This window comes from Neopsephotus bourkii, unplaced genomic scaffold, assembly GCF_033783945.1.
Source record: "Neopsephotus bourkii isolate Nb327-2 ecotype Australia unplaced genomic scaffold, CSIRO-AGI_Nbou_v1 NB_1510, whole genome shotgun sequence".
Lineage (NCBI taxonomy): Eukaryota > Metazoa > Chordata > Aves > Psittaciformes > Psittacidae > Neopsephotus > Neopsephotus bourkii.
Genome location: NW_026901986.1, coordinates 7,518 through 31,375, shown reverse-complemented (window position 1 = coordinate 31,375; position 23,858 = coordinate 7,518). Strand labels below are relative to the sequence as shown.

General features: G+C 41.9%; 1 protein-coding gene across 1 annotated transcript; it reads left to right on the top strand.

Annotated features, from left to right (window-relative positions):
• Positions 1 to 756: 756 nt before the first annotated feature.
• On the top strand, positions 757 to 18,256 carry LOC133221087 (integrator complex subunit 7-like; the record flags this gene model as incomplete). Its single annotated transcript, XM_061369705.1, is given in 14 exon segments — positions 757 to 900; positions 1,822 to 1,898; positions 4,058 to 4,159; positions 9,909 to 10,042; positions 10,405 to 10,581; positions 11,527 to 11,720; positions 13,050 to 13,153; positions 13,155 to 13,167; positions 13,609 to 13,726; positions 14,819 to 14,953; positions 15,448 to 15,578; positions 15,945 to 16,184; positions 17,173 to 17,310; positions 18,050 to 18,256. Coding segments are annotated over 14 exon segments (1,914 nt in total), but the record flags the coding sequence as incomplete, so codon positions are not given.
• Between the last annotated feature and the right edge of the window lie 5,602 nt (positions 18,257 to 23,858).

Genomic DNA, 23,858 nt, shown 5'->3' with positions numbered 1-23,858 from the left:
CCGCCAAGTCCATCAGATGTAAGTAAGTAGTAGCAACCGAGTCTGTGTCACACTGGCTGCAGGATGCTCTGCAAGCAAACCGGTTGTGTGGAGAGTGTGAGTTCACGGGCTGATAAAAACCAGCTTTTGTCAGGGCCCATCCTGTGCACGGTGGCTGTATGTGTGGCCTGCAGGAAGGAACAGTTCTCTGAACTGGTGATTCTGTGTATACGTCCCTGAATTTCTGCTTGCACCTAAATGCGCTTTGGAAGGAATTTAACCTCTGAATTTGAAGTACCTTTTTTTTGCCTTTCCTACAGGAGACTGAAGTGGTGAAACCCTGCAGCTTTTAGAGATTTAGGAAGGAACACCATGACCGAACAGGCCTGGTTAAGCAGTTATTTGCCTCTGCAAGCAACTCAGACCTCCCTGTGGTCAGCTGGTGAGAGCACTTGCTGCAAAATCAGGCTTCAGTGACCGATAAACGCACAAATAACTAGCTCAGTTGCTGGGGGATACGTAAGTGTCTTAGGCACTCACAGGCACTGACGCGACTCCTGCACAGAGCTGTCTCCAGTCCTTGTGTGCTCAGCTCTGGGTTTCCCAATAGAGGCTTGCTGCTCGCTGCCTGCACGCTGGAGGGAAGCTGTTGGCTGTCACCTGAGGAAAACCTCTCTGAACTACAGTAAGTAGCAGTAGGGAAATAGCTTACATCAGAGGCTGAAGCTGCCGCATTGTTACGCTCATTAACCGCATCAGGCAGATGTCTTTGCTGGCATGGCTGATGCCCAGACTGCTTTCATCAGCCCTGGTCTGCAGTGCCAGCAGCAGCCTCTGTGCTCGAGTACAAGGCAGGCAAACCGGACCGGTGTGCTCTGCTGCATGAAAGGGCTGTGGCTGTCACCACCCTTAGAGCTGGAGGTGTGGCCCAAATGCAGTTCCCAGCGCTGGGGCTCAGAAGTGCTCCAGATTGTGCAGATCAGAGACTGGTGGGAGGAGGGAGGAAATGAGCAGAGAGTTTTAAAGCAGGCCATGTAGCACAGATGGGGTATGGGTGAGCACAAAATATCTTTAAAGAGGTGCAGTCTGATAAGCTAGCATCTCCTGTGGCTGCTGGAAATGCTTTACGGTGGGGTAGATAAGGTGGCAGCAGCATGCAGGTAGTTAAGGTGAGAAAAGGATGGAGATGGCTGTAAAAAACATCTTGCTGCTGCTGGAGGACCAGGAGAAGTCTGGGGCTCAACGGACGAGGTCTGCAGTACTGTGGCTGGCGTGTGTCCTGCTTTCGCTCCCATCACAGACTGGGGAGAACTGGGCAGTAGCCGTCTGTAGTCAGTAAAGATCAATTGCTGCAGAGAACAATTGATTCTACTACCTTAGATAACCGTCCTAGAATGACATGAAAAGTATGTATCCTCTCAAAGTACCTAATTTTCTTCACTTACTGGAGAAGGAAGCTAACTAACTAGCTTAGACCAGGTACTCACTTTTGGATAGCTAATATTAAATTATATGAATCCCACCAGTGGGTCTAATAAAAATAGGATTTGACAATCAACTCTTTATTTGTAGAAACTTTTAGAGAGGCTGAATTGGAAATGAGATTGTTTTGTATAGGGCAGTTGTTTTCCCATTTTTCAAGCATCGTTACATATGTGCCTGCTTTGCTCCAGTGCATCATTTATTCCCCTGCTGCCATGACGGACTCGGTTGGTTGACTGTGCAAAACACCTTTCTCCATGTCTCTCTTTTCTGAAGGTCAACATTTCAATTGATTGCAGTTTTATTTTTAGATCAGAATATGATGATGATGATGATGATTTTGGTCATTTCTTTCTGTAGGTATTTCCGGCTTTGGAAGATGACCTAGCAATTGACGCTCCTTTTGAAACTGAACTCGAAGAAATGGCCAGTGACATGTAGGTACTGCAGGTTTAAACTCGGCTCCTCAGATTTCTGTCAAAGGTGATGTGTTTGTGCCATTAGCTATTAAATCTTTTTCAAGTTTGCATGACTTTTAGAGCTCATACGTTGCAGATGGAAAACCTCATCTTCCTATTTTAGGGAAGTAGGCTGTTTGCCAAGCCCATTTTGACCAAGACGTTAAATTGTTCATAGCTGTTTCAGCTCATCTGGGCTTTATGTAATCACTTAACATTTTCCACATGTGGGCAAAGTCCCAGTCACCTTCTGTGCTTGAGCATATGTGGGATGCTATTCAACCTGTGGGATGTAAATCAGTGGTCTCTGGGTTTGACCTCATCTTTTCAGGAGGACTCTGACACTTCCTTGGTTGAAAGCATTTGTGGGAAAATCATTTATACATTCCCGGGCTTACGGGACTTGAGATTTACCATTTTATGAGAGCATTGCGAGGAGGTCTTTGTGCTACGTTTCTGAGTTCTTTGAGTCATTCATGCTGCTCTGTTTCTGTCAGTTTTACGCTCTCTGTGGTGGCTTTAGCAACAAACACTTTGGACATTCCCAGCACCTACCTGACGTAAATAAATGTCTTTGCTATAGTCTCTCTTTATTTTTTTTTTTTTTAATTCATGTGTTATTATTATTTTAAGTTTCAAGTGAAACCAAACCTTTTAGTAATCAGTTTCTCTGGGTGTTTTCTCCCAGTTGTAATCACCGTCTGGTCTCTAATCACGAGCTCAATTACCGTGACTGCTAACTGCAATTGCAAGATTAGCTCTTTAGCCTTAAACCAGTCACAAATTCTTCTGGATTTTCACCCTCTGTTTCTTTAAAACTCCTCTCTGAACTGTTTCACTTTTCTGAGTAGGAACATCCTTCTCAAATTAGCCTCATGTGCCTGAGTTTACTGAAAACTCTTTTTTTTTTCTTTCAGAACTAGCTAGTACTATCATTTTTCTTCTAGGTGTTGTCCTTTTGACTGATGCACTCTGCTTGCGTGGCGGGGGGGGGGAGGAGAAGGAGGATACTGAAGTGCTTTCTACCAAGTGTGAGCCAAACTCAGAGTAGCCTTATGATACATGGGCCTTCTCGGAGAGCCATATTGAAGCATCGTCTCCCCACAGTTTCATAGCCTTTTCTCTGGCAATTGAATGTAATTTTTCATGGGGCAACAAGAGGTAATCCTAGCTAGTCAGCCTCACTGTTGCATGCATGAGAACCAGATTACTTTTTTCCTTTAGATAGGTGAAGAAGTGTCACGGTACCAGCCGGCTTTGTAAAACTGGCAGAAGACACCGAAACCCGCTTCAACCATTAGCTGTACTGCACGCATACAAATTTCATACCTTTTACCACCTGGAGAGACCTTTTTCTACCTGTCCTTTCTTTTCTAATTGGCCTTGGTCTCTTAATCTCCCTTGGGCATCCAGCAGCTAATCAGTGCAATGAGCCTCTGCCTCACTATGCTAATTGCTACTGTTCTCCAGTTGATTTCCTCAAAAATACCCGAGGAACCTGCAGAGGGAAAAAATAAAAAAGAGCACAGTGACAATGGGGTATAAAACATGGGGCTGCAGAAGGACAGGCCAGGAAATTTGTCACTACATGGTCATCCATGCGTGGAGACCTCATAGCAGCCTTCCAGTATCTGAAGGGGGCCTACAGGGATGCTGGGGAGGGACTCTTCATTAGGGACTGTAGTGACAGGACAAGGGGTAACAGGTCCAAACTTAGACAGGGGAAGTTTAGATTGGATATAAGGAGGAAATTCTTTCCTGTTAGGGTGGTCAGGCACTGGAATAGGTTGCCCAGGGAGGCTGTGAATGCTCCATCCCTGGCAGTGTTCAAGGCCAGGTTGGACAAGGCGTTGGGTAATACGGTTTAGAGCGAGGTGTCCCTGCCCATGGCAGGGGGGTTGGAACTTGATGATCTTAAGGTCCTTTCCAACCCTAACTATTCTATGATTCTGTGTACCTGGGTGTAAAATGTGATTCCTTTCTATAAGCAACGGAGCAGTCTAGCACAGACCAAGCAGAAAACTGGAAGCTTTGCCTATGTTGGGATGGGCTTAAAAACCTGATAAAGGATTTATCATTACTTCAGCAACTTTAAGTGATGTAATAGCACAAAGGTTTCTTCCTTCTTCTCTTTTTAGACTTCTCTGCAATTGCATACGTTTCATTGGCAGACCTCCTTTCTATGAGGCAAAACGTATAGCGTGTACGGAGAAACATCACCTAGATTTGGGAGATAAAGCGTAAGAACACATTGCTCCCTTTCAGTGATTCATGAAACTGAACCCTTACTCTCTGAGGACCTCAGGCGCGCGAGCTGCAGGAAGGAGCAAGATTTACCATACGCTGATGACTGCACAATTGTTTTGATTTTCCTTGAAAGTAATAATTGCAGTCAAGACAGCCAAAAAAGCTCTTTCAAGACCACTTAGGTGAATCAAGGTGAAAAAATCCAAAGGGGATTAATTCAGCTGGAGAAGGACTACCAGCAAACCCAAAATACCATACCAGTTGCCTCAGGAAAGCACAATTGGCAAGTGTTCATTTGCTTATTTCATAAGCAACCTGTTCCAGGAATTCTTCAGCAGTATTTCTATTTGAAACACTTGTATTACTTTTTGCTTGTTTCCTCTACCTCTCTTTTTTCTGTGAAAGTGACAGCATTTTCTTTGTCAAGCGTCAAGAAAAATATCTTGGCATCTGCTGGGAGAAAAGTTATCTCAAGGAGCGTCAATTCATTCAAGAGTAGACATAGGCTTTGTGTTCTGCGTAGCTGATTTTTTTTATCCTTGTTGCTTATAAAAGTTTAATATAGACTATCAAATTCTGCAGTAATGCAGAACAACCGCCAAACAGGTTGCCAGAGTTGCACATTAACCCTCATCCAGATCCCTCCTCCAGCTTTGACATCAGGTTGTTGTCTTCTGTTTCTCTACCTTCCTCCTTCTGGGAGACCGGGCAAAATTCCTGTCTTAGATTTCTGTTCAGATCTGAATGGAAAGTCAACACCTTGCCTCCTTGTAGGGTGAGATAAACAGTACAGGGGCTACTACGAACTACCCATTCGGAATGGTGCCTGCCTTGCTGAGGGTTGTGTTTATGTACCCACTCTTCCAAAGTCTCCCAGAAGTGAACAGAATCAGAAAGCCTCCAAGAGAATTTACTGGACCACAAAGAAATAAAGTGCTTGCTTGGCTGTGTCTTCTCATGCACAGAACATTGATCTGATAGAATGCTTCTGGGGATAGGTGAGGAGGAAGACCAAGCAGCTAGCTGAGGGAATAAAACCCCATCACAGCACTGCAATCACCCCTCACTCTGTGGTAATGTGCCCAGTGGATAGATTTGGATTTTTCCTTTGCTCTCAGGTGGCCTCGTTGAGGCCCTGAGGGCATCAGTAAGCCTTAATGACCCTAAGCAGCCTCACCTGTGCATTGAACCACACCCAGGAGCCCTATTTAAACCCAGCTCTCTGCCTTTGCTTTCTGTGTGGGCTTTGTTGGGGGAAGGCTGCTCTTGAGCTCTGTTTGTGCCTGTGAAGTTTCTTATTCTGGACTTCAAGCTATAGCCTGACTGCCTGGCTTGACCATGTGGGACTGGTGTGCCCTGTGCTCTGCTGTATGTGTCACTTCACTTGGAAGTGGCATTTAATCGCAATGTTTCAGGTCAAGCTTGTGGGGGGGTCTTGCTGAGGCTGCCACAACTCCCAGTTTGACTGCGAGTTAACCAGCTCATTGGAGAGACATGGAGAGATGTCCATCGAAAGAGGATAAGAGGCTTCTAAAACAGGAGGTGGAGAAAGAGTTCTCCATTCACAATCCATTAAGAGGAGCTTCAGCCAATCTCAAGCAGTCATTTCTAATGCAGCTAAAGCAAGGTAAAAGTGTTGAGCCTTATTGCTTTTACTGATAAGACTTTACTTTTTAAAGCAGTATGAGGAACATATGTAAATGCTTCTATGTATACTTGCGTAGACAAACTTCTATTGATGCATCTCAAATGCGTTTGAAAGCTATTTTGTGTGTCTGTGTGCTCTGGTGCTCCTCAGGGTTGGTACAGCTACCAGGTGCTAAAAGCCCTTCAGAGTAAGACTTAGCAGGAGCTGCAAGGGTACTGAAAGCAATCATACAGATACTAATCAAGCTTTCTACATGTCTCAGTAACTGAGCAAGTATTACTGTGTGTGCACAGCTACACAATACTGCACGTTCTGGGTTTGGCTTGGAAGAGATGTCTTTGCATGGTGTTTGTCTCCTCAGGTGAGCTACAGGCCTGCCAGAGCTGGTTGAACCTGTGATGCAGGTGTTGCTCCATCTTCTTCAGCCTGGTGAGGTTTCCGTTACCTTTCCTCAGGGCAGTGAGTGGATCTTTCTGTCCGGGAGGCTACAGCTGTGTCTAACCTTGTTTCTATGCTGGCTGGGGAGGGAATGCCTTATGGAAAGGAAGTGTACCTGTGTGGTGGTATTATGTTGCTAAAGAGGTGCTTAAGACTATATAGCAGAGATTGTAGATTTTCTGTATTGAGACTCTTTGTTACATGTCTATCATGTAGTTAAAAAGCATGTTTTGTGATTATTTGTATATGTACAGCTGTTTAAAGTTAGTCCTTGTTACGTTAGGCTATTTTGTATTTCTGCATTGGTTCTGGGTAACTTGGACTTTCTATCGAATTGATTTTGCCACAGGTTCCCAGGGTTAGTCATGAAACTGAGTTCTCACAGGACTGGGGCTCCTGAAACATTTTTCTGAGTCTTTGTGCCCTGTAAGTGAGCATAACCTGCACACAGCATGGGATTCCCAGCTTCTAGAAACAAGTGCTGGAGGATTAGCCTGTGAAGTTACGAGGAGAGAGAGGAAACAATGCCCAAATGCTAGCTACTTTTACATTTGGTTCTAACTGTGCATGTGATCAGAAATTAATAATTTACTGAGCTTCTGTTTTTCACTGCTGAGATGGTCAGAGGCAGATAGCAGTTTTCTTGAATTTAGTACTTGTCAGAGGCTTTTACAGAATTCAGTATTTGTCCCTTTTTTTAATCCAGGGAAGGAAGCTGAGCAGTTTCCTTGACCTTCAGCTTCTGAGCTGCATTTTTCCTTATCAGGACAAAACCTTTAAATCACTCCCAGACTAGTAGAAGATAAACAAACACAGGGTTTAATTTCTATACTTAACTGTTGCACACATCACTTGAAAAGTTCATGATCTCACTTTAAGAGACTTGCTTATCTCTGTGGGGGTGGCCGTTTTCCTCCCTGCATGGAGAGGTTCCCTTAGGGTGAAAAGAGGGGAAATTTTAATGGGTTACCGAAGGATCTCTCTAAATTCTTGATTACTTCCCATTTTGGGTATGTAATATCTACTAGAGTTATTAATCTTAATCACTTGACGTTTCTAGGTCTTCCTTGAAGACAGAGAGCTGAGTTAGAGTTTTTTGTGAGTTGTCATGCTAACTGTTGGGTGATTGTTTTTCACAGACATGTCTATGAGTTACTGTCAGCATAGTGGCTGCCTAGTTTCTTCCTTAGGGCGATGCAATGAAGTGTAGCATGTTCTAGAAAGTCTATGTGTAGGATGCATGGATTTTGATGGCTGCTGCAGGAGAGGAGTATTTGTTGTTACTGTGGAAATGTGTTGCTGGGTTATATATTTGCTTTAGTTTGGAGTGTTTTCATCTGGAGAAAGCAGGTTGTAGGCTTGGAATAAGAATTTGGCAAAGATGGAGAGACAGAAGTGCAAATGCTAAGTGAAAAGAGCAGAACCTAACGTGTGGTACCTGTTAAATAATCTTCTGTAGTGGTGCCAGGTGAGGGCAGTGTAATGGTCAGGTCTATGCATGAGCTTTCTAGGATGTATCATGCTCTATCTGTGCTCTCCTGGCAATATGTTCTACTTTGGCTCTTAACGTCTTCAACATTTATGTGAGTACCTTTTTTAATTTTTCACCCAGTTATAGTGGATGATTAAATAAAAGCTGTTATCACTCTTTAGCAATCTTACCTCTCAACACCATTATGGCAAGAGCACTACTATAAACCTTAATCCTTCTCTTTCATGCCAGCTTCATGTTGGAAGAGTTACTGTCCCAGAGCCTGTACTGAATTTATGCCAGAGCACGAAACTCTAGATAAACTACTAGTACTAGCCACAGAAACTGAAATCATGAACACTCCCCAGTGATGCTTAATCAAATCTGCCTTAAGGAAGCTGTGGTAGAAAAATAATGTTTGAGAGGAGAAGTTAACAATGATGGTTTCTGAGGTGTATGGATAGCTTTCAGCTTTGGTTACTGTAAAATGAAATAAATAAATGGATGTGCATCAGCCTTTCCATAAGGAGTGTGATCAGATCCTTGCCTTGTTAATCGCAGTACTTGGGTGCCGAAGCTTTGTTGAGAAACGGGGAGAAGGTTCTTCCTGTGTATCAGACAGTGGCCTTTAACATAAAACTTGCTATTTTAGTATGAATATTGGAGGCAGCAATCTTAAATTTGCTTTCAGATGACATTTATGAGCTAAACTCAATTGAAAGCTGACACTGAGAGAACTTGTCTTTAGACTCTGGTTTTTGTGTAGTTTTGCATGCAGCCAGGTCTTGGTATAAACTGGGGAAAAATCTTTTGTTTGAACTTTCTAGTGCTTAAGTTTTTATTAACTTTTCCTCTGTAATTCTCAATATGCTTCTATTATAATTCTCAATATGTTTTGATAGCATTCAGGGAATAAAAGGTAAGGCTGCTGTGGCTAATTTAATGCCTGTAAATTCCTTGCAGATGAGCAAGGAAGGAATGCGTAGTCTTTTGGGAGGGAGAGGGGGGAAACATAAGCCTCCTTATATAAAAGCAGTAGTTGAAATGCTGTTCAAATACATTAATTAATTAGGAGTTGCATTTTCCATCTAAATAAACAGATTAATTCATAGCATTTTATGCAGATGAACAAAGTAAAATAGACCTGTGACCAAAATATCAGGCCACGATTATTTCCGTGTTCTTGTCTTCATGTTATATTTGGGGATGGAAGAGTTCTAGCAAGTCTTCTTTTTTTTTTTCCTCTGAAATATTTATCTCCATAAGAAGAATCACATCTAGGAGACCAGTTCAGCGAGGAACAGAAACTGATGCATAATCTTAAATTCATGCTCAGTTTCAATGTCTTATTGAATACTTACAGTCCCCTTTTGCACAAACTGATGTATGAATTTCAAGTTAGTTTGACCAAAATGGAATCGTGTAGAAAGCTGTGCAGAACCCAGCCTTTATTTTTTACTTTGCAGTGTGAAATTTTTTCTTCTAATGGATTGTGCCTTGAAACTGAATTCAGAATGCTTTGAACAAAGCTTAGATAATCTCATTATTAGGGTGCACTTCAGCATTAAATCTCTTGTGTTGATACCAGAGCTTGAATGTAAAAGCCCCTTAAAAAAACTTGTTCTGAGTGCCATAGTGGGATGTTTCTCACTGCGCCCATTTCAAGGTGAAAGGTATCAAATTGTAATTCATGTTTTATTAAACCACTGCTATAACCCACATGACAAAACTTGTTAACTTTTAATTATATGCCTGCTTTTAGCGTTATTGCTCTCTGCAAATGCCTGACAGGAGGATGGAGCTGCCCCAGGGCAGGTGTAGGTGGAGCTGAGGAACAATTCCTTCCCCAGAGAGTGCTCAGGCATTGGAACAGGCTGCCCAGGGCAGGGCTGCAGTCACCATCCCTGCAAGTGTTCACACAGCGTGGAGACGAGGCCTCAGTGCCATGGGTCAGTGGTGGCCTTGGCAGGGCTGGGGAACGGTTGGACTGGGTGAGCTTAAAGGGCTTTTCCAACCTGGTTGATTCTGTGATTCTGTTTGTGCTCATCCACATCTATTACAGAAACTAATGTATTTGTATCAAAATAGTCTTTTAACCAGTTGTCCTTCTCAGTTTCTATTTGGTTTCATCTTGCATTTCTCCACGATCACTGTTCTTCCTGATTTTTCTGTGATCTCTCTGTAGGATGTTGGGCAGCATGGCATCTATCATTCCAGAAAGGAAGGATACACATCACAGTATTCGTCAAAGTTTGGATTCCCATGATAATGTGGAATTCGAAGCTGCAATATTTGCTGCTGCCAATTTTTCTGCACAAAGTAAGATGTCATTTCTGTTTTCAGTTTTTCATATCACAGAGAATGGAAACTCCATTAGCACTGGCATTCACAAACCTTTGGTAGTGCCAACCGTGTAATTTTTAGCAAAACATTTAATTGTGTGGAATAACAATATTGTAAAGAAATCTGAGCACAAGTTTAACAGATACTTCTTTTTTTTCTAAAATAGTAATGGAAAGCACATAACTATGGGAATGCAAAGTGGAATAGCAGCTTTAATCAATGATTATTTTACATAAATCATATTCTGGAACAAAACATAGTGCTGCTTGTCACTTTGACATGTTCTTAGAAGCTTGCATTTGATCATGCCCGTGTGCAGGGTTTCTAAAAGAACCTAGATCTTGGCAAGGGCTCTTTTGTGAAAGCTTTTATTGTTAAAGCACAGTGTTTGGTAGTTCAATTGAGTTTAATTTGTAATGATTTTCCTGTTGTATTTATCTCACCTAATACTTCGTCTTTTCTCTACAGGGATTTTGCTGCTGGCATATGTAATAAAATCAGTGAGATGATACAAGGTACGTGTGTATATTAAGTGATAAAAGGGAAAACCTGATTTCTCTGAGAATTCTTTATTACCTTTATGTAAATATTAGACGCTGTTGCCCTTATCCTCCAATGGTTCCTGGTTTTAAATTGAATTAGCTAACCATTAATCTAATGCCTGGCTCTTACATCCTTTTAAAATCTAAGTTCTCAAAACACCTGTTTGGTAAAGAGTGAAAGCTCATCTATAGCATGATGAATAAACTTGCATAGCCTAGCACAGGTTGCTTCAGGTAAGTTAATCATAGAATCATTGAATGGTTTGAATTAGAAAGGACCTTAAGATCACCCAGTTCCAGCCCCCTGCTATGGGCAGGGAAACCTCACCCTAGAGCAGGATGCTCCAAGCCCCTTGTGTCCAACCTGGCCTTGAGCACTGCCAGGGATGGGGCAGCCACAGCTTCTCTGGGCACCCTGTGCCAGCACCTCAGTACCTGCACAGTAAAGAAATTCTTCTTTAGATCTAACCTGAACTTCACCTGTTCAAGTTTAAACCCGTCACCCCTTGACCTGTTGCTGCAGTCCCTGCTAAATCCTGTTAGCCTCCTTCAGATACTGGAAGCTGCTCTGAGGTCTCCACGCAGCTTCTCTTTTCCAGGCTGAACAGCCCCAGTGTTCTCAGCCTGTCTCCATAAAGGAGGTGCTGCAGCCCCTGAGCATCCTTGTGGCCTCCTCTGGACTTGTTCTAACAGCTCCATGTCCTCTTTATGTTGACACCAGATGTGTGTTACGTACAATGAAGCAAGGAATAGTCTTCTCCAAGAACCGTGGAAGTGCTTGGTACGGCTGTCCTTATGCTGGTAGATCAGTTATTGGGCGATCAGCAGTGGTAGCAATGCAGACTTAGTTGTGCCTCAGTAGTGCCAAAAGCCAGTACATAGGACTAACACTGCCTGTGTTTCTCTTCCCTGTTGCAGGTTTGGCCACACCTGTGGACTTGAAGTTGATCCCTATTCTACAGCACATGCATCATGATGCTAGCCTGGCCTCCAGCTCCCGGCAGCTGCTCCAGCAGCCGGTAACATCATATCCCTCTACCAAGATGGTCACTGTTACTCTGCACACCTTTACTCTGCTTGCTGCTGCTTCTTTGGTTGACATTCCTAAGCAGGTAATTCTTCCTAATTACATCTTTCAACTTAAAGTACATTTAAAAGACCTCAGATTCTAGCTGATGCTGAAAATAAGAACTTTACCTGTAGAACCCAGGCTTCCCTTCTCACTACTGTGCATTCTCTCAGGTCCTGGGTGTGTGTTTTGCCTTCCTTGCGTGCAAGCAAAGGAATATTTCAGTAGCAAAGAGCGCATTTTAAAAATGTATTTCTTGAAGAACCCTGAGGAGGTTGAATCTGTTCCTATAATTTAGGGCTACAAACCAAGGTTGTGGGAAAACAGTGATAGAAAAATACAATACTTCTGTGTTCTGATAATATGCTTTGCTGACATGATTTATGTAGCAGGTCTGAACACAGTGACATTTGAGACTAACTGTTCCTTCTAGTCATGAAAGTCACTGCTTTTTTTCCATCCTGTACAGCTGTGAAAGGCTGGTGTCTGTTACTGTTAAATCAGTGACATTGATCTGTCTGAAACTTCTTTTTTGATGTGGCTGATTTCTGTATTTCAGAGGATGTTTCAACAGTACCTAATTTAAGCCAACTGAAATAACATTAGAACACTCTACAGGCTTTTCTGGGTTTTTCTATGGGTAAAAAAGTGGTGATTTATTACCTTTATGAGGTAAGAGTGGTGATTTAGGCTGTATTTCTGTAACAGAACAGCCAGTGCTGCTTAAAAGTGATACAGCCAGGGTGGGGATGGTAAGCAAAACCATGGCCAGCACATTCATGCTTTTTCATGTGCTGGCTATTCCATCTTTCCATCTCTGTGAAGTTCCAGGAAAAGAACACCACAAGGGGCATGCAGTTAAGTGTCATTTAATTTGAGGTCAAGGCTTCAAAGGGGGTGGGTAGGAGTTGGGTGTGATTTGGTTTCAGGGGTTGTTTTTGACAACTACATAGAAGATGTCTGTGTTGCTGTCTGTTACCTGCAGCCACCCAAATTTGCTTCAAATCCCAGAGTAGTTGCTAGGAGCATTATCACAACAGTATAAGGTTTTTTACTGAGCTTCTTGGAGATACTTTATGATAGTTCTGAGAGTGTCAAAACAGCTTTCAAGGCTTCTCAGGTATGCGGTGTGAGAGAAGATAGAGAAGGATGTTCGAACAAGCAGAGCAGCATGGGAGAAATCAGCTGTCAGACTATTTTAGCTTGCCGTGGCATTACAGCCTGAGCAGTGGCTTTTCCATGTGGTGAGCAATTGGACAGATATGGCAAGTTAGTTTTGGCTGAGTATGCTCAAAATTCCTTCGCAAGTACCTTTAAAAAGACCTTCCTTCTAGTAGCATCTCTCTTAAACAGTGAATTTACTTTGTTGCAGATCCAGCTTTTGTTGCAGTACTTAAAGAATGACCCCAGGAAGGCTGTGAAGAGGCTTGCAATCCAAGATTTAAAGTTGTTGGCCAATAAGACACTACATACGTGGAGAAAATATTCAGGTTGATGCATTCTTTTAAGCTATAGTTTGTTACGGAAATTTGCAATTAGCTGCAGGATTCTTTCCAGAAGAAGAATTTTGGAGGTAAACAAACTGTTACAAGGCAAAATACTGATGTATGTCTCTAAGACTGGAGAACTGTCTTAACATCTACACCAATATTTGATCAGTGAGAACTGATAGCATTTTTGCAACTGATTTTTAAGTAAGAAATGACTTAGAGTTGGTGTTTCCTAGCATATGAAACCCTCTGTCCTTTTTCTCTAAACCATGTTCTAAGTCTACTACTAAAACAGATGCTTCAGGACATGACTTCTAATTTTGATTTCAGTATAGTCTATTTTGACTCTCAAAACTTCACAGCCAAGTGCAACTAAACTTTGAACAAAGGTAACTCATGGGACTTCCTTCCCTCTAGGTCTTTTCTCCTGCAACTCTTTAGGCACTCTGTGAATCTGCTCTTCACACTCCTTATGACAGCTTGAAGCTGGGCATGCTCTCTGTTCTTTCCGTGTTACTGGGGACCACTGCCATTAAACAGTACTTCAGCACTGCCCCAGGTAAGAAAACAAGATCATATGATTATCTTTGGCATTTTGGATGCTTTGACCTGTCTGTCTACTGATAATCAGTTTCATCTAAACATTTTGTAGTGTGTTCTTAAACTGGTTTTGAACTTCAGGATACTAGGTGAGAGTCTGAATGTGTTCATCACATGAAAACTTAAAATGGGATATTTGCATACCCATGCATAGTCATGGTATGGTCTAAGATTTTCTTCTTGATTTTGTGGTTAATGTGCTTTATGAAAGATTTTCTTACCTTTGGGTCTTATATGCCCTCAGTGATATGGTTTAGTGGTGGTCTTGGCGATCCTGGGGTAACAGTTGGACTTGGTTATCTTAAAGGTCTTTTCCAACCTGGTTGATTCTATGATCCTTCAACTTTTCTTCATCAAATGAAGAAATGTAATACCTCCCAAGTGGCTGTCCTGCGTTCTGCTTTGAAACCATGGATTTGCATAGTTTTTGAGTAGCATGAAGACTTAATGGTGGTGAGTGTGGGCTGACATATTATCCTGGCTCAGTGAAGCTTTGCCACATTTGTGGGAATGACCTGCTTCAGTACGAGGTGAACCTTTCTGCCTTGTGACTGTATTTTGAAGAAATAGAGCAGGTACTTAAAAGTGATTCAGGGTGTCTTGTTCTTAAAATGATGATCACATGGTTTTCTTTTTCTTCCCAAAAGCCAGACTGCCCTAATGAGTCATTACAAGCCCAACTACATGGGCTGCAGAAACAGAGAAAAATAGTACATCCTCTTCAGTCATTCTGGTGCGTCTTAATAATTAATATGTTCACCAGCTTTTTTAATGAGATATAATAATTCTTAAGGCAATACTTCTCCGAGTCCCTGAAACATCAGCCTTTAGACCCAAATGTTCTTTCTTATCTCTAACTTGTATAGTCTTCAGGAATGGAGGGAGAGCCTCTGTGCGTGCAGAAAGAGATGCTTTCATCCTGTCCTTTAAACATAAGAAAAGAAATAATCCTAAATCAATATAGACTTTCTGTAGAAATGTACTTGAAGAGATCTGTGGTGTAATTATGGACTGTGCTGATTTATGTCCTGTTTGCCTCGTCTTTGTTTAGGAGCAGCAGCTACAACTGCGAGGTCATTTGATTTAGTAAAACTGGCACAGGAGTGCTGTTACCATAATAACCGTGGCATTGCAGCTCATGGTGTGAGAATTCTGACTAATATATCAGCCTCTTGTCAGGAAAAAGGTAAATGAAAGCAAGGACAGTGAAATGTGTCTGTTTACAGTCAGGCTTATGCACTTAACATGTGTTAACTGGTCATGTCTGAGAACCTGTCTGTAGATCTGTCTGATCCTTCATGCTGGTTTGGGAGAATGGGGCCTATAATCTAGCAGAGAATACTCTGTATGATTTTATGAATGGTTAGAAAAATTCCATCTTTGATTTAGAATTGTTTGTCAGCCTTTGAAAACTCTTTGCACAAAGCCTGTTGCAAAAGAGTAACAGGGCATTTAGAAGCCTTGGTCCAGAGGCTTACACTCTACAAATGCCACAGTTGGTGTGACTGCAGGATAAGTTACCTGAGATATGGAATAGCAGAATTGTTTCTAATCAAAATAAGGTGAGGCAGAGGTATTGGGAAGATACTGGTCGTGAATGCAGCACCAGTCCAAACTTTATAGCACCTGTGGTCAGAAAATGTGACTGAGAACTAACTTACTCTGGTTTTCTTTTCTTAGATCTTCTGCCTTTGGAGCAAGGTGCAGTTTTTGGCTTAGAAGCTCTTCTTGTTCTTTGTAGTCAAGATGACAGTCCAGGAGCTCAGGCAGCCTTAAAGGTGATATTACTGTTGTCATCCCCTAGCACAGCTGTAAGTTCTACACTAATACTCCTCTCAGAGGAACAGCTATAATAAAACATAAAGTTGAGCATGGCATGGAGGTGTCTCTGGAGGACAAAGAATATTGGAGAGAGCTTGCTCTTTGGAGATGGGGATGCAAGGTACATGACTACAACACTTCTCTAAACTGTTATTTTAATTTTCCCACTTCATAAGCTGCTCCTGGTAATTTTATCTGGTTATTTTCCTGTAAAGGCTGGTGGTGTGAGAAAGATCAGAATTTCTTGAATTTGTCTTCTGTATTTCTGCAACCATACTTGCAGATAAGTGTGTCTGGCTTTTTTAGTTTTAAGTAGACATTATGTTTATTGTACCTGTTGGTTGTGTGAGTTGCAGATCACGTTAACTTGCATGGTGAAGCTGGTCAAGTGCCGTCCTCACCTGAGCCAGTCAGTAGTTGAATCCCTGCTGACCCAGCTACACAGCGCCCAGGATGCTGCCAGGATTCTCATGTGCCATTGCTTAGCAGCTATTGCCATGCAGCTGCCTGTCCTAGCAGATGGGATGCTAGGAGACCTGATGGACCTCTATAAATTAATTGGACAATCTGCCACAGATAAAAAACAGGAACTCTTGGTAAGACTTCCTTCTGCTAAACAGGCCTTATATTCATAGAGTCATAGAATCAACCAGGTTGGAAAAGCCCTTTAAGCTCATCAAGTCCAACCGTTCCCCAGCCCTGTCAAGGCCACCACTAACCCATGGCACTGAGGCCTGGTCTACGTGGTGTGCGAACGCTTGCAGGGACAGTGACTCCAGCCCTACCCTGCACAGCCTGTTCCAGTGCCTGGGCACCCTCTGGGGAAGGACTTGTTCCTCATCTCCATCTAAACCTCCCTTGGTGCAGCTTGAGGCCATTTCCTCTTGTCCCATCCCTGTTCCTTGGGAGCAGAGCCCAGCCCCTCCTGGCTCCGTCCTCCTGTCGGGCAGTTGTAGGGAGTGATAAGGTCCCCCCTCAGCCTTCTCCTCCAGACTGAACCCCCCAGGTCCCTCAGCCATTCCCCATCACACTTGTGCTGCAGGCCCTGCACCAACATCTGTGCAAACTACCGTGGATTGATTTTATTAGAAAGTCGGCTAAGTAATTTGTTATGCCTGAGTTGATGTGCCAGTCAATAGCCACCCTTTTCAGTTGTGCTTTAACTCAGTGCAGTTAGCTCACTTCATGTCTGGTAACTCTCATGCACATGACTTAATACACTCTAAGAGATAAGAAAATGCTTTTATTGTGTCTGTTTGGAAATGAATTTGAATTTTAAGAAGGAAATTACAAGCTTCTTGTTACTTCATTCATTGCATTTGAAACATCTCAGTTAAAAGCCACAGTAAAGATTCTTTACATGAAAGTGACTTTCATCTCCAAGAATGAAGCTACTTAAATAAATACTTAAAAGATACATGACTGAGAAGTTCCTCAGTTAAAATGGTTATGTAATCTTCTATGTAGTTTTGAGTCTAAAATCAAGCAGATCATTTCTGGTAGCTTAGGAAAGAGAACTGGCTTTTTCTTTCCTTTTTATTTAGCTCCTGCTATATAACCTTCTTCCTTACCATTCTTTATTAGGTTTCTCTCGCCACAGTGATATTTGTTTCCAGCCAGAAAGCTTTATCTTCAGAAATGAAAACTGTTATCAAACAGCAGCTGGAGAATGCCTCCAATGGGTGGACCGCCTACAGGATAGCTAGGCAGGCTTCCAGAATGGTAAGTGAAATACCTGGAGGGAAATGGTTTAGTGCAGTTGGAAGGGTGCTACTGACTTCTTTGAACTGGAAAAAGAAAATAAGGAACGTGGTAGGACTTGGGAGGAGGAAATGAATGGGGGATTTGGAAACCTCCATCTTAATTCCCTGGAATGCTGATTAAGATATATGGCATTTAGGGCAGTCATCCCACTGGGATGGTTTTTCACTTGTTTTTTGAAGTATTTGGAAAGGAAGTAACAGTCTGATACTTTCTTGAGCACATGCCTAATCTGCATTGTCTAGCTGTTCTTCAGACGGTGATATAGGCCATCCTGATGTGTGCTTCTCTTCTTTTCAATGTGATAAAAGGAAAGAAAAGATACTATTTCCCTTTTCACAGGTGGGGTTAGAATGATGTAGAAACCCTAGTATGAGATGCTGTCATAAAAGTAAATTTTAGTATCTGTTTCTCATATTGTTGAATTACCTTGTGTAATTAAGTACTACACTTATTGAGTATAAATATATATACATATAGATAAGTAGATACACAGGCTGCTGTTTCCATAAAATAAGCGTTTGTGCTTTTATTTATTGTTAGTATTGTCATGATCAAATGATTGGAAGAAATGTCACTGTTTCTAACGTTAAAGTAAGAGTAGTTCTGGAGATGTTACTGTTCTGTTATGTATATTTGTGTCATAGAAATGCACAGCCTTCATGAATGTCGCCTCTTAAAAACATTCTCGTTGTTGCAGGGCAACCGTGACATGGCCAGAGAACTGTATCAAAGCCTGCTCACTCAAGTGGCATCAGAACACTTCTACTTCTGGCTGAACAGCTTGAAGGAGTTCTCCCATGCAGAACAGTGTCTGACAGGTCTGCAGGAGGACAACTACAGTTCGGCATTGTCTTGCATTGCTGAAGCTTTAAAATCCTATCACAAAGAAATAGCATCACTGATGGTTAGCACAGATATACTTTAGTGATGATTTTTCTGTATGCTGTAGCACAGGATCACAGGCTGTTTTGGGTTGGAAGGGAGGTTAAGATCTAGTTCCAACCCCTCTGCCATGAACAGGGACATCTTCCACTAAACCATGTTGCCCAAGGCTCTGTCCAACCTGGCCCTTGGAATACTGCCAGGGATGGGGCAGCCACAGCTTCTCTGGGCACCCTGTGCCAGCGCCTCAGCACCCTCACAGGGAAGAGCTTCTGCCTTAGATCTAACCTGAACTTGCCCTGTTTCAGTCTGAACCCATCACCCCTTGTCCTATGGCTGCAGTCCCGGATCTGTTTGGTTTCTGTTCTTAAAATTCTGAAAAGTTTTTTGACATGTGCCAGACTCTGAGAGGACTGCAGGGAAGAGCCAGTTGTAACACACTGCACCTGCAGAGAGAAGATCCTGTAGCTCAGCCAAGTGTGATTAGCTAGACTTCATCACCACCACCCCTTCCTGCCTTGATCAAATCCTGTGATATGGTCACACAGACACAAGACACATCTGTTTTTAAAGTCACAGCACTTAAAATTTGCCACTCCTTGTTTTGTCTGAATAAACACTATTGTAGTAGTCAAGCCTGGGACTTTGTCTCCATTGGCTGCTCTCTTCTCAAGATATGGAGAAAGATTTAATTGTCTTCCTCCCTCCTGCTGAGTTCATGTTGCTTTCTATTTGACAATTTAATCCTGTGAAATCCTAACAAAAAGGCAGCATCAGTTTACTAGGAGGAGGGAGAACAATCAAATCAGCAGAATTCAGATGGTACCGCATTTTATGCAGATGAACAAAGTAAAATAGACCTGTGACCAAAATATCAGGCCACGATTATTTCCGTGTTCTTGTCTTCATGTTGTATTTGGGGATGGAAGAGTTCTAGCAAGTCTTCTTTTTTTTTTTTTCCTCTGAAATATTTATCTCCATAAAAGAATCACATATAGGAGACCAGTTCAGCGAGGAACAGAAACTGATGCATAATCTTAAATTCATGCACAGTTTCAGTGTCTTATTGAATACTTACAGTCCCGTTTTGCACAAACTGATGTATGAATTTCAAGTTAGTTGACCAAAATGGAATCGTGTAGAAAGCTGTGCAGAACCCAGCCTTTTTTTTTAATTTGCGGTGTGAAATTTTTTCTTCTAATGGATTGTGCCTTGAAACTGAATTCAGAATTCTTTGAACAAAGCTTAGATAATCTCATTTTAAAGATATAAAATCTCAAGAGAAGAAAAACTTGGAGGTTTAACTCCTGGTATGTGTAGGATGATTTTGCCATGAGGAACAGACTCTACAAGGCTTGGAAGGACTTTATAAGGATTAACTCTTGGCTCAGATTATTGGTTAAATAATGCAAACCAGTAAAAGGTTAAATGGCACTGTTCTTTCTGCACTGCAAGAATTTCTCTAGACTTAATTTGCTGTAGTTGTAGGTGAAGAATCTGAGCATCAGGAGGTGAAAGAGTTTAAAGAAGCATTTGGGAAATGAGCTCAGGGGGCTCTTAAGGGACACAGGACAGTAGTGAGCTGCATAAAGTTGTCTTCATGCCCAAGGTCCCATGTAATTGGTATATAATATTTGATAAATGTGCACATTTGTATTTTTATGAAGATTTTTTTAATTCTGGTTTTTGTTTTAAAACTAAATGTCACTTTGCCTTGCGCAAGATGTCAGGTCCCTGATTTGTGGGGGTGGAATGTATCGAAACTGTCAGAGACCATGGGAAGGAGAAGCTACGGCAGGCAATTAAGAGTGACCATGGGAATTAGGAACTACAGTAGGCAGTCAGGAGTGAGCCATCCCTGACTGGTACTTGGAAGATGTTGGAACTGGCAAGGAGCAAGGACATTGGAACTGGGAAGAGGATGTCGATAAGAAAATCAGATGGACCTTTCACCTGGTGTAACGGCAAGGCAAACACAGATGTGCTTGGCTAATTGCTTTGAAGCATATAAATATCATGTAATCTTTGCAATAAACGATCCAGCTTGCACTCTACCTCTGGGTCCGTGCCTCCATCTTCACACTGATTTATAATGTTGCTGTTCCAGACTGAAAAGGCAGTGGCTGATGTTGTACTGAAGTGAGACCTACTGGACTCAGTGGTGGTAAATTGCAGTAAGATTGTAGTTTTATAATCCTGATTTTAGGAAAACAGAAACATAGACCTACCACAGTAGCAACAGAGGTGCTAGAACAGAGAGCATTCTCAAGGGTTTCCAAAAGAGGTTCCCAAACTTCCTTCTTTCAGGTTTGGTGTTGGGAATGAATGCACATTGCCTCAAAATAGAACCCCCCAGTCTCTGGTAACTTTATTGTGTTCTGTTTTAGAATGGAATTTGCATATAATTACATTTATTTGGATGATACCTATATGACTAGTACTTTCTGAAAGACTGGTTTTTACTGTGCCTTTACTGCTTTCTTTTCTGTCTTTCTGTTCACACCCATCCTTTGAAAAGAGAAAGTAAATCAACTGACTTCTGAAATAGGGTTAGTAATAGAACTGGATTTACAGAAAGCCCATATTTGACTTCTGTGTCGTTTGTTAATTGTCTGCACAAATAGTCCTTACCACTGATGTGTTTACTTGAAACTCTCTGAGCAGGATTTCAGGATGCATTTCTCTTAGTGGGCTGCCCAGGAGCTGTGTGACTTTTCCCTGTCCAGGTACATTCCTGCTTTTAGGTGTTTGCCTATAAAGTGACCTGCCACTGTTTTCCGATCTCCGATGGGAGGTTTGGTTTTTTTATTTGGCCAAGCACTATTGCAGAGCCTGGATTTTGCCAATGCCAAGTAGGTTGTCCTCTTGTATCTGTGTGTGGTGGGAGAGCATGTGTCAGAGCCCAGAGGCACCCTGTTGTCTGTAACTCTATTATTTGGTATTTCCCAATTCTTACTACTGTTCTGATTTATGCTTCTTTTCACAGACAGTGCAGTTTTGGTATGAAGACCTAAGTTTTCAAACTCATCTTGAGAGGAGATGAGAGCGACCGGTCTTCTTGTGCTCAGGCTGGAACATACAATTTGACTTAGTTTCCCTGCAGACCATAATGAATTAGAGAGGTGAAAAGAAGGACAACAATATAAAGGAGGTGAGGAAATACAAATAAGTAAGGAGGATAGGGAAAGAGAGGGAACAGGAAAGAGGGATAAGTAAATAAACTCAAATGCGCAGACCAGCAGGAGATTGTTTCTGAACGCCTTGGGAGGAAAATAAGTGAGGAATTAGCCTGTTTTGATTTTTTTTTTTTTTTTTTTTTTATTACTACTACTGGGTGGGCTCCAGAAACCTTCTAATGATGGATGCTGTAAAATAAGTGGGTTTTTTTTCCTATAGGCTCTTGAAGGGAAATATGTATTACTTGTTTTAGCACAGATACACTGGGCAGCATACATTTGTGGAGAGCTGTAAGAGCTGTAGATAACCACTGGAAATAAAGTAATACCTTCTCTAACTGCTGGTGGTATATAATCATCTTGTATCTGAGCACCTTTCTTAAACAGATTTGTCTTGTGAAGTGCCTGTTGTGGGATAATGAGGATAATCTGCAAAGTAAAACCTGGAAAGAAGGAGAAAGTGATTCTTACCTCCCTGCAATCAATAGGACTTGGCCATTTTCCCAGGGGAGGTCTGGGTGTTGCAATTACCCAAAACCAGGTCACCTAGGTAGTCCTGTAGTCAAATTGCCAGCCTCCAGCAATACTTACCTATGCTTTTTGAACTAGCTTGACGTAGGTTCTCCAGTGTTATGTGTGCCAAAAATTTACACACAGCTCTTGAGCAAGCCCGGTTAGGTTGTGTTACCAAGCCAGTCTTCCAGGGTTTTGGGTTTGATTTTGTGCTTGTTTCAATGTGATAGGGTGTGACTGCAGGGCGAGTTTTAAGGAGGTAAGGCTTCAGGTGCAGAATCGATGGTGTTTAACCCTGTAACTCTGTGCTCAATTGGGCAGTATGCTTCTGTATGTAGTGAAAAGGATGAATATATTGAAATACAGCCATGATAGTCTTGTGGCCATAATAGCCATAAGTCTGGCATGAGGTCAAGCATTTGAAGTCAGTCAAGAATACAGATCCATGGTGTGACTTCTCGTATACTGGCAAAACTTAATTGGCAGCAAGAGCCAGTGGGGGGAAAGAGGCAGAACATCTCATTGAAGTGTCTGGTTAACCCTGTTGGAGTGTGGAGGGTTTTGATGTGGTGGGAAGCAAATGAAATTCAATGTCCCAAAAGTTGGAGCTACTGCTGCAGGAAGTTTTGTAACAAGTACATGGGAATCAGCGTATTCTATGTGCCCGTCTATTCCCTAAGTTCCCTACTGGGACTGCGAATTGGAAATAAGGGTATATTGCTTTAAAGTATCATCTCAGTATTCCTTCTTAGAAGTAGCTATCATCTAATAATACTCTCATTTCCTGGCTTTAACTTTGGCCTTCAGCTGATTTGCTTTGACTTTCCTGAGCATGCCATGAGTAGATAAGCTCCTAATGTATGTTAGGTTGGAGTTTTGCTGCAAGCATTTTTACATGGATGTTATATAGGCAGAACCACATTCCTCTGCACAGGAAGATTAGCTGTGAGACTGCTCTAGCTGGCAGGTTTGTCATCATGGCACTAGCCCAGTGATCATGCTTGCAGGGTCTGCCACCTTGATCCTAGGGCTGCTGCTTTATACAGCCATTGGACTGGAGTTGGCATACAAGTCAGGGGAGGACAGGAGTTCAGGTCATCTCTTGCTCCTTTGAGCAGCTGTTAATGCTGATGAAAAGCAAATCAGCTAATTTTTGAGCAGTATTTTAAAAATGGGCATTCTTTCATATTTAAAGTGTTAAAAAATACGTGGTTAGAGGTCTCAAAAAGCAGTCTAATTTTTTTTTCTTTTGAAAGAAAGGTTCTCCTACGGTTTTGTGCATCCTGAATGGCATTTTAAAAAGTCAAGTACAAACTGGAATTCATCAAAATGGGGTATTTTTGGTTGACAACATAATCTTATCCCTTATGACTTTGATCACTCTTTCAGTTATCACTTTCAAAAAAAACAGGCAAGCTATTTCCAGAATTCTGACCTTGAGCAGTAAACTTGGTAGTCCTGAAGGCAGCATGGAGTGGAAAACTTCCTGTCGACACAAGCATTACTTGTCAAGAGTATTCTGACATTTCTACTGCTTGCTAAATGTGGGAAGGGTCGGAGAAGTGGAGAGCTCGGGGTGTGCACATGTGTATGTATGTATGCATGCATAACACCATTTTCAGTACTAAGGCATATGCCACTTTCTGCTTTTGCATCTGCAGTATATAGGTTGAATGCAAATTACTCAACAGTCCCAATGTGCTCATACTCATTCATTAGTGCCATAAAAACCTTGAGATTTATTTAGTAAGTCTTGATATGCAGAATACTTTACTTTCATTTTAAATGGCATTTGTGTCAAGGCCCTAATGAGATTATATCTGTCTAAAACTTAAACGCAGTTCTAAAGCTCATAGCTTAAAAATAACTCTGTCAAGGCATATTTGAGGTTTTGTTGGTGTATTAGAGCAGTTTTTATTGTGTCATAAAACGCAG